At 35.9% G+C, this 10,655-nt stretch overlaps 1 protein-coding gene across 1 annotated transcript; it reads left to right on the top strand.

Moving 5' to 3' along the window:
* The first annotated feature begins 374 nt into the window (after nt 1-374).
* Nucleotides 375-4,087, top strand: LOC150033504 (uncharacterized). The gene has a single exon (XM_090305547.1). The coding sequence runs from the start codon at nt 929-931 to the stop codon at nt 3,764-3,766; it is 2,838 nt and encodes a 945-aa protein (XP_090161673.1). The 5' UTR covers nt 375-928; the 3' UTR covers nt 3,767-4,087.
* Nucleotides 4,088-10,655: the final 6,568 nt, after the last annotated feature.

Below are 10,655 nucleotides of genomic sequence, written 5' to 3'. Positions count from 1 at the left end.
CAAGTCCAATCTAACAGATCAAGAAAGGAAAGTAGAGAGAACCTTAAAATCTATAAACTTCATCATCAAATTGATGAACACTTTTAAATTCAAGTTCTAAGAGAAAAAAAAAGAAGAAGAAATAAAGTTAAAAAAAAAACATAAAATCAACTAATTAGTGGCATTCTTGGTTGGACAGAAAACAGCTTTTTGCCAATCCAGCTGAGATATTATTTGACTTTTTAATCTGCCAATATCAGAGATAAATTTCTTTTTGTTTAAAAAAAAAAAAAAAGTCACAGTGGGGTCCCTAAATCACATAGCCAAAAATTATTCAATTGGTAGTAGTAAAGATAAATGGTTCAAACTAAAGGTGGTCTTTTTCTTTTTGAAAATAAGTAAATAAATAAATAAATTTAAAGTCTTTGCTACCCAATTTCCTTTTCCTCTGTTTCTTAAGGCATTGTGTTAGTTAACTAAGGTTGAAGAAGTAGAGCAGCACTGAGGCTTTTTATGAAATGTTAATGCTCTCTGTGCATCTATTTAATGAAGAGTGGCTCTGAATTGAAAATGGTGTAAATGGGCATTTGATTTTGGGGGTCAATTGATTTATTTCAGTTTGGGTTTTTTTCTTTTCTTTTCTTCTGCACTTAATTCGAGTGTCACTGCAAATTTTGGGGATCCGGGTCCTGTGTTTTTAGGGTTTGACCCTCTAAATAATTAATCTTCTTCTTCTTCTTGAGGTGTAGCTACTTTTGGTTTCACAAATTTTCTTGTGGGTGTCGATCCTTTTTCAAATTTCCTTCATGAATGCCTTAGATTTGATGTGGGTGTTCAATTTCACACCAGAACGAAGCTTGTTTTAATGGCGAAATAAACCCCATTGCTGTGTTTCAACTCAAGCTTTAAGCCTCTCTTCATTTTTGGGGTTTTTCTTCACTTGGTTTTGATGCATCATTCACTATGGAAGCCTCTATCTCATTGTGCTGCTTTGATTATGGATAAAAAGAGTAGAAAAAAAGATGGGTCCGATTCAGCGATGGATATCAAGAAACACAAACTGATTCTTCGAAAACTTGAAGAACACAAGCTTAGAGAAGCTCTTGAAGAAGCTTCTGAAGATGGGTCTCTCTTCAAGTCGCAAGATGTGGACTCTGAGCCATTACCCAACGATGACAACAGTGGCTTGGGCCGATCACGGTCGCTTGCTAGGCTTCAAGCTCAGCGGGAGTTTCTCAAGGCCACAGCTATGGCGGCTGATCGTACATATGAATCTGATGATGCCATTCCTGATCTTCATGAAGCTTTCTCTAAGTTTCTCACAATGTACCCAAAGTATCAGTCCTCAGAGAAGATTGATCAGCTTCGTTCGAATGAATATTCCCATTTGATTAAGGTATGTCTTGATTACTGTGGATTTGGGCTGTTTTCTTATGTTCAGAGCCTTCATTATTGGGAGTCTTCTACATTTAGTTTGTCTGAGATTGCTGCTAATTTGAGTAATCAAGCTCTTTATGGTGGTGCCGAGAGAGGGACTATAGAGCATGATATAAAGAGTAGGATTATGGATCATTTGAACATACCTGAGCATGAATATGGCCTTGTTTTTACTGTTAGCAGAGGGTCTGCTTTTAAATTGCTGGCTGAATCATACCCTTTCAATAGCAGCAAGAAATTGTTGACTATGTTTGATTATGAGAGCCAATCTGTGAATTGGATGGCTCAATGTGCTAGGGAGAAGGGTGCTAAAGCATATAGTGCTTGGTTTAAATGGCCAACTTTGAAACTTTGCTCGACCGATTTGCGGAAACAGATAACGAACAAGAGGAGGAGGAAGAAGGATTCTGTTGGTCTGTTTGTGTTTCCTGTTCAGTCTAGAGTGACTGGTGCTAAGTATTCATACCAGTGGATGGCTTTGGCACAACAGAACAATTGGCATGTTTTGCTTGATGCTGGATCCTTAGGTCCAAAGGATATGGATTCACTTGGTTTATCACTTTTCCGACCGGATTTTATCATAACATCGTTTTATAGGGTTTTTGGGTATGATCCTACTGGTTTTGGATGTCTTCTGATAAAGAGATCAGTGATGGGAAGTTTACAAACTCGGTCTGGATGTACTGGCTCTGGAATGGTGAAGATAACCCCTGAGTATCCCATGTATCTGAGTGACTCGATGGATGATCTTGACAGAGTGGGTCAATTTGAAGGCGACCAAGTTGCTGGGGTTGTGGATAAAACATCTGAAACTCGTCAGGGATCACAACTGCCTGCTTTCTCTGGTGCCTTCACGTCTGCTCAGGTGAGGGATGTTTATGAAACAGAGATGGATCATGATAACAGCTCTGACAGAGATGGAACAAGTACCATACTTGAGGAAAGTGAGACTATTTCTCTTGGGGAGGTGATGAAGAGCCCGGTGTTCAGTGAAGATGAATTGTCAGATTGTTCGATTTGGATTGACTTAGGACAGAGTCCACTAGGATCTGATAATGCAGGTCAATCGCACAAACAGAAAATTACTTCTCCTCTGCCTCAGCATTGGTTAAAAGGAAAGAAGAACAAACTACTCTCTCCTAAGCCAACTTCTAAGATCCACAGCGAACCAACATACAACAATGACAAAGATTTTAACTTGGGGCCTTATGATGAGCAACCTGTACTTTCTTTTGATGCTGCTGTCCACTCAGTCTGCCAGGAACTGGGCTGCATCGAGGAGGTTCCCAGAGATATATTTGCAGAAACAAGTGCCACATCGGCTAATAGCAAAAATGACTCCCCTTACAGAGTTGTTACGGAGATCCATGAAGTAACAGAAGATAGTAAACCACTTTCCAATGGTCCCTCGATAAAATCTACGTTAAATAATGGATTTCATCTTGATATTTCTACATCCGAGTTTTGTTATCGTGGGCTGGAAAATGGTACAACATCAGAAATATGTCCGGAGATGAAGGAGAGTGCCATTAGAAGGGAAACAGAAGGTGAATTCAGGTTGTTAGGGAGAAGAGAAGGAAACAAACACGTTGGTGGAAGGTTTTTTGGTTTGGAAGAGAGTAATATGCAAAGCCGAGGAAGACGAGTTTCTTTTAGGATGGAAGAGAATGGTAAGGAGCACTTAAGCCATAACATCGAGCCCGGAGAAGTATCTGTGACGAGCTTGGATGATGAAGATTATACAAGCAATGGAGAGTATGATGATGAGGAAGAGTGGAACAGGAGGGAGCCTGAGATTATATGTCGACATCTTGATCACATAAATATGTTAGGTCTGAACAAGACTACACTTCGACTTCGATTTTTGATCAATTGGCTCGTCACGTCGTTGCTTCAACTAAAGTTTCCCGGTTCAGAAGGAAGCAACAAAGTAAACCTAGTTCAGATTTATGGACCAAAAATAAAATATGAAAGGGGAGCAGCAGTAGCTTTCAATGTGAGAAACAGAAACAGGGGACTAATCAATCCAGAATTTGTTCAGAAGCTAGCTGAAAGAGATGGCATATCTCTTGGTATTGGATTCCTCAGCCACATTCGGGTTTTAGACAGCTCGAAACGGCAACATGGTGTTTTAAATCTTGAAGAGTCATCCCTGTGCAGGCATACTAAAGATGGCAGGCATGGGAAGCACGGATTTGCACGGCTTGAGGTTGTAACAGCTTCATTGGGATTCTTGACGAACTTCGAAGATGTTTACAAACTGTGGGGATTTGTGGCCAAGTTCTTAAATCCTTCATTTATCAGAGAGGGAACACTAGCTTCTGTTGAAGAAGGTTCTGAAACAACCTGAAGCTGCAGTTGTTATTGGTGATTTGTTCATAGAGTTAAAGGAATCATTTTTTTTTAATTACTTGTTATATTGTTTGGAGAAGATAGGTATTATTTTGAATTTGAATCTGCTTATATTCTAGGGTGGCTCTTGAATGCAAGCAGAAAGCTTTGTCAATTTATGTTTATAATTGGTTAGATTTAGATTGTCTCCTTTGAGACTATTGTAGAGGCAGCTTTGGGGATTTGTCATCTTGAAGAGGTTATGTAAACTTTAGGCTATTCCACATTTACACATGGGCCCTATGTTAATTTGAATGAAGCCTTTTCTTGCTTGCCTCAATTTTCAACTTTAAACTAGTGGTACAATCTAAATAAGTGGTGAATATATATGTGTATGTATATATATATTTATTAATTTTTAATTTTACAATATGTGGAGTAAAAAAATCGAACTTCATACATTGGAGTTGATAGTAAAAGATTATGCTAGTGGGAGAAATACTCGTATCGGGAGTAAGTGGTGTCGTTGTTACTTCCTATTAGACAAGTTTTCATGTTTTTTTTTCCCACAAAAAGTGATTGATTAGGAGTGTTTTTTATGGTTGGTCTTAACTACTTTTTCTTTTCAGGTCTTCATCATTTCAATTATGTTGGATGCTATTAATTAGTTGGAATTTAAGATTTTTTTTTTGCTAAGTTTAGTGTTTTCGTCTTTTTATCAACCTCATCTTGTGGCAAGCTTTGGGTATCTCATGATCGGAATTGGACATTACATGTTTTGAAAGTTTTGTTAGTTGAATTATATACTATTTATTTCTTTTGGTTTTTCATTGATATATACTTTCATATATCCATATTTCAGAAGGTGAGATTCAACCATTAACTTCTTGGTTAATTGAGTTATGCTTATGTTGAGTAGTCCATAGGTTCAACATCCATATTTTTATGATATCGTTAAAAAGTTAGTGAAACATAAGAAAAAATCAACAAATTATCAATAATATAAATGCTATATTATAGAAAATGCCTTTAGAACTTTGTACTTGGCTTCAATTGAACTTTTAAAAGTTGCATGATACTCTTAAACTTTCCAAAAGCGTTTTTTTTTTTTTTTTTTAAATTCATAATATTGGTGTATGGATTGAAACCTTTAATCTATGTCTTATTTTGATAACACTTTTAAACTTTCAAAAGTTACATTAATACACTTGGCGTTAAAAAAAATTATAAATACCCATAATTACTATTAGAGTATGAATGTAAACTCTTTATTTATACCCTATCACTTTATACTTCCATTTTCCCTCTCTCATGTACTTTGACCATGTTTACCAATCTGTAATGAAAATCAGTATGATTGTAATGGAATTTCGTTGTTAGATCAATCGTAATGAGCTAGAATCGCAAATGTAATTGGATTGTTTTTTTATCACGTTTACATAGAATCATGAATTTTACATTCACTGTTACCATTACTGCCACTGTTACCTTTACCTTTGAGGATCAAACAGTTACAATAACGGTAATGATCAAAATCCATACTTTTTCCATTTAAAACAGTGACAGTAATGGTAATCGTAATAGTATCCATATCGGTACAATGTAATTTCTAAACACAATTGGATTGAATACCCTTCGCTCATCAATCAGCTTGCGTTTTTTATTACACATTTTGAAGTGGACCCCAAATGTTAGCAAGGGTGCATAATACAAGTAAACAATACCAAAGTTAATTAAATGAGCCCACTTTTCACATTACATTGATTTATTAATGTTTTCATTGGGGTATTTGAGTTATATCAAGAAGAAAGGAGAATGATGGAACCCCTAAATGTTTGAGAAAAAAAATCTTTTTTCATGCTAAATTTTAATCCCTAGACCTTTAATTTCAAAAAAAAAAAAAAAAAGGTGTGCACATATAATAACCTCTGGAAAAAAAAGAAAAATCCTGGATGACCAAAATGGAACACAAATGGAAAAATGACCATTTTTTTAATGGAATGATTTATGAAAAAAAAAAAAAGAGGTGATGTGTAGGGTCCATCTCTATACTTTATTTCCCTATTTTACCTTCTTAAAATCTCACGATGGCTTCAAATGTGGAGGGCACAAATTTAGGTAATTTTTTGCCCTTTTAAATTTGTTTGGTTAGATTTTGTTGAGATTTGATTACTGATTGTTTGTTTTTAAATATTAAAGGCGTTTTAAACCTAAATTAAAAATTACGTGCTAATCAATCATATCATTGTTAGGATAGCTTTTATATATATATATATAAAAGGACTTCTCAAGATTGATTATACTACTAGTCTCGCACGAGGTCATAGATGGAAGTGGCATTGCTTGATCAGTTGGTCATTGGATTAACATTCTCAAAATGTATTCAAACTTAAAGCATGTATTATATTTTTTTATTAGGGTTTATAGTTTGATTCCATATATATTTGCATAGTAATTTGTGAGAAATCGATGACAATTTGAATGAAAGATGAATGATAGATTTTAAGATGATTGAAATCTCTATGGAAGAGCTGTAGAAGGATAGGGATAGAGAGTTTGTGAAGGAGAAGGGGTGGATTTGGTGATGGTGAATCTATTGTGCAAGGGTAGGTAACTTAGGAAGCTAAGAAGAAGAATAAATTGTTTAGATTCTAGCCTAGACTTTAGGTTTTTAGTATAGAATACTTGTGAGGTTTAGTTGATGGTTTTTTAATACATAGTATTTACACTTGAAGAATATTTTAGCCACTACAAGATATGTGTGTGGGTTTTAAGTTAATTTTAGTATAAGGGGTGTGACAAAATATGACAAACATTCTTGATATTTATAAGGTATTTACATGGTCTAGATTAAAGAAGATTTCGGTTGCTATTAACATGTGTGACAACATATGACAAAATTTTAGGAAGAAGGTATTTGTGAGGATAATGAGTAGAAGGTATTTGTGGGGTCCAATGAACTTCATTTGATAGTTATTTTGAATACCATGTATTTACTTATTTCATATCTAAATTTTGAGTTATTAATTATAATTCTTGACAATTAACTAGTTTCTCGGTGAAAATTAACACACGAAAGTATAACTTTCTAGTTTTTCAATCATTAAGTTTTAATTATGTTCATTATTTAAAGCTTTATTTTCATTTGTATGATATTATTTTTTATAACTAAAGTCAGTTTTGATATGCTATTTAGTTCAAATAGTTTTCTTTATTTGTTTCGCATTTATTCAAATTTCAAATTTATGAGATTTGGGGTGGTTGAGTTTATTAGATTTTGTTTTAAATTATTAGATTTTTCTTTTAAATACACCATAATGCTATGGATTTTGTAGTAGGGATAATTTTGTCCATTATTAAATTTTAAATAGTATCAAAATGAGCTCTTCGGCTATTTTCACGAAGAAATACTTATTTGACTAATTTTCTAAATCATCATTTTGTTTTGTCAATTTATCCAATCATTCCATAAAAATAATTGTCTTTTCCCGACATTGTACGTTTGTCATTATAGGATTCCTCTCTCCCATGCTCCCATGGTCGTCTAAGTAGTCATTCTCTTCCGATTGAGTCCCATTGAGTCTTGAAGAAATCCTAGTCCTTGGAGACTAAAAATTGGAAACTTAAAATTATAAGGATTAGGCATCGATTGACTACCAAGAAGAAACCACAAAAAGTCACTTAGTCTGTATTTTTCTATATTCTTGGGTGGAGTAGAAGTAGAGCTTGTTATGATATAAATACCATTAAGGTGATTGTTCTCTGCTGCTTAGGTGCTTGTACTTGGTAACTTAATCTTATCTTCTTATTTTTCTCATTGACTGTGTATTTAAGTTGGGGATCCTTTTTCTCTAAACGTAAGTTTCTGAATTAATAATATTGGTCGAGAGCATTTACTCTTCTTCCTCTCTTCTCTTTAAAAACCTAAACTTGGTATTAGAGCTGTTATGCCTGACACCCTCATCGATCCTAAGCTTAGCAAAAAAAATTCCGAGTTTGAAGTCTCCAATAGTAAGCTTCGTCCTTCTTATAGAAGAACCCTTTCTTCAATAGCAATTCAGTCCCTGCAACGAAACGATATCAAGTACGTTCTGGTACATGTCCCATTGGTAACCCCTCCTTTATCAATCTGTTGAATCAAGTGACATCCATCAAGTTGGACTGAGGAAATTTTTTGTTTTGGCAAAATATTGTTCTTAAAATCCCAAGGAGCTATAAGGTGGAAGACCATCTCACTAAAAAACACCGGTTGATCACTGATTAACTTCTAGTCGGATGGTTGTACAACTCAATGACACCAGAAATAGTAGCTCAGGTTATGGGTTATGGCAAGGCAAAAGGTTCGTGGATGCCATTCAAATAATGTTGGGGATAACAACCCTTCAACAATCTCCAGAATAGTATGATGTTGTCTACTTTGGGCAAAAACTTTCATGATTTTGTTTTTGATTTTACCCAAAAGCCCTTATTCCATTAGAGATAGTTGTCCTCACTTATATATTCATGATCATCCCCTTATTTCACCAATGTAGGATTTTGGTCGCATTCCCAGGAAAAAATACTTTGGTATTCAATCAAGGTTGCAAGAAGACTACTACCAGCAAATGATGCAACAAATTAGAAAGGGAAGCCTGAAAATGCAAGATTACTTGGCTGTCATGAAGAGATATAATGACAGTCTCTTGCTCGCCGGTTCTCTTATGGACTTTAGGAGCTTTATCTCATATGTTTTTGTAGGTCTTGATGAGGAATATAATCCCGTTGTCTGTGTTGTTCGAAGCCAAGACCTCACATGGAACAAAATTCAATATGAGCTCTTATCTTATGAACAACGTCATGAGAAAGTTCAGGAGTTCAAAGGCAACCTGACATTAAACCAACCTTTTGTTAACTATGCTGCAGCAGACAAAAAGAACTTTAACTCCTCTGAAACCAATCGTTTAAACCAACACAACAACAACCACATCAACTCTTCAACCAGAGGAGGCAACGACAGAAGGAACAAGGGAAGGAATCGGTACTCGCCCTATCCTCAGCAAAATAGACCCACTTGCCAGATACGTGGAAAGTATGGCCACACTGCTGACATTTGTTATCAAAGATATAACAAGGAAGACAATGCCAATGCTGCTAACTCTACACCGAGTAATCAGACTGTTCTTAGTCCTACTACTCTTATTGCCTACCCCGATACTCTTCAAGATCCCTCCTTGTACTTAGACAGTGGAGCTACAAATCATGTGACTGCTGACCTTTAAATACTCTCTCTAAAGGGCAAGTACTCTTGCTCAATTACTATTATCGTTGATGGAACTGTTAACTTAACTAGTAGTGGAATGTCTCTGGTCCTAAAAGATACTCCCTTATGAAAAAGAACTTAATTAGCATCTCTAAGTTAACTCGAGATAATGGTGTGCTGGTTCAATTTTATGATGATCTTTGTTTTGTTAAGGCAAGGAAGTCCAAGGAAGTGTGCCTCATAGGGATGCTTGAACATGGCCTCTACCATTTGGAAGTAGCCTCATCTAAAGTCTCAACCAACCATATGGGAAATGAAGGAGCTGCTCATGTGATTTACCTAGGAAAAGCTATTGACTTGAAGTTTCCTAACCCTTACTTCTAGCATTTTGAAGATTCAACCAACTCTCCTTATTATGTATTTTTGTATTTTACTAAGGATGTGTGGCATCAACGACTTGGCCACCCATCCCCTAGAAATCTTGCATCTACGTAATATATCAGTTGAAAGTAAAGGACAAGTTGATTTTTGTGAGGCATGTAAATATGGTAAATCTCATCGTCTTCCTTTTCCAGTTTCTCATTCCTGAGCTAATAGACCTCTAAATCTTGTCCATACAAATCTTTGGGGCCAACTTCTATTCAATCTACTAGTGGCTACTGGTATTATCTAGCAGTTTTAGATGACTTTAGTAGGTTCACTTGGATTTATCCACTTATAACAAAAAGTGAGACTATTGTTATGTTTCTTCAATTTAAGATCCTTGTTAAAAATTTGTATACCATTGAGGTGTTCAAATGATTCGAACAACTTGAACAACTCGAACTACCCAACCTAAATTATAAGGGTTGAGTTGGGTTAGTTTTAATTTCGAGTTGGGCTTGAATTAAAAAAATTTATGTTTTTTCAATTTGGGTTATGTCTCAGTTACATTTTAAAATTTCGGATTTACCCAATCCAACACGGATTACTATATTAGGTTTACATTTTAAGGTTTTGTGTACTGCCGCTCAGCCTCACGCCTCAGTCCCTTTCCCTCCTTGATTTCTTTCAAGTTTCACGTGTCCTTTAGGCCTCATCTCTCTCAGTACTCATCGTCGTCTCCATCTTCACACGTCTCTCAGGCCCAGTTTCACGCGTCTCTCTTTCCTTCATCCCTCAATGACTGTTCGATTTTGTGAGTTCCATTCACGGCTGCTGGTTTCACGCGTTCAAAAAGTTTCACCGTCTGACTCTCCTTCGTGAGTTTCAGTTTTGGTCGTGCATCTCTCTCATCCTCATTTGCACCTTCTCGCTCTTCTCCCACTCAGCTATTCGAGGTCGATTTCCATTCTCAGCGGTGAGTTGAGTCTAAACATCAAAGGTTGGGCTAGGTACATTCTAGTCAATTTCCATTCTCTTACTCTTTTTTACTCTCCTTCACGATCTATCGATTTCATCTCCCTCACCATCTGAGTTTGTGCTCCCCATCAGTCTCACTCTCAAGCGTCTCTTGTCTTTTCCGGCTTCCATCTCAATCTCAGATCTCAGTTTCTCTCTCACAACACAATCATGAACTTGGACTGCATCAATTCTTTAGTTGAGATATGTAAATTATCTTAAATTTGTTTTTTGATATGGGATGGTGAACTAATTTGTCTGCTTTGTTTCTTTATTTGCTGGAGTTCTC

Source organism: Benincasa hispida, chromosome 10, assembly GCF_027475165.1.
Source record: "Benincasa hispida cultivar pf3 chromosome 10, pf3_genome.v1.1, whole genome shotgun sequence".
NCBI lineage: Eukaryota > Viridiplantae > Streptophyta > Magnoliopsida > Cucurbitales > Cucurbitaceae > Benincasa > Benincasa hispida.
This window is presented reverse-complemented; position numbering and strand designations above follow the sequence as displayed.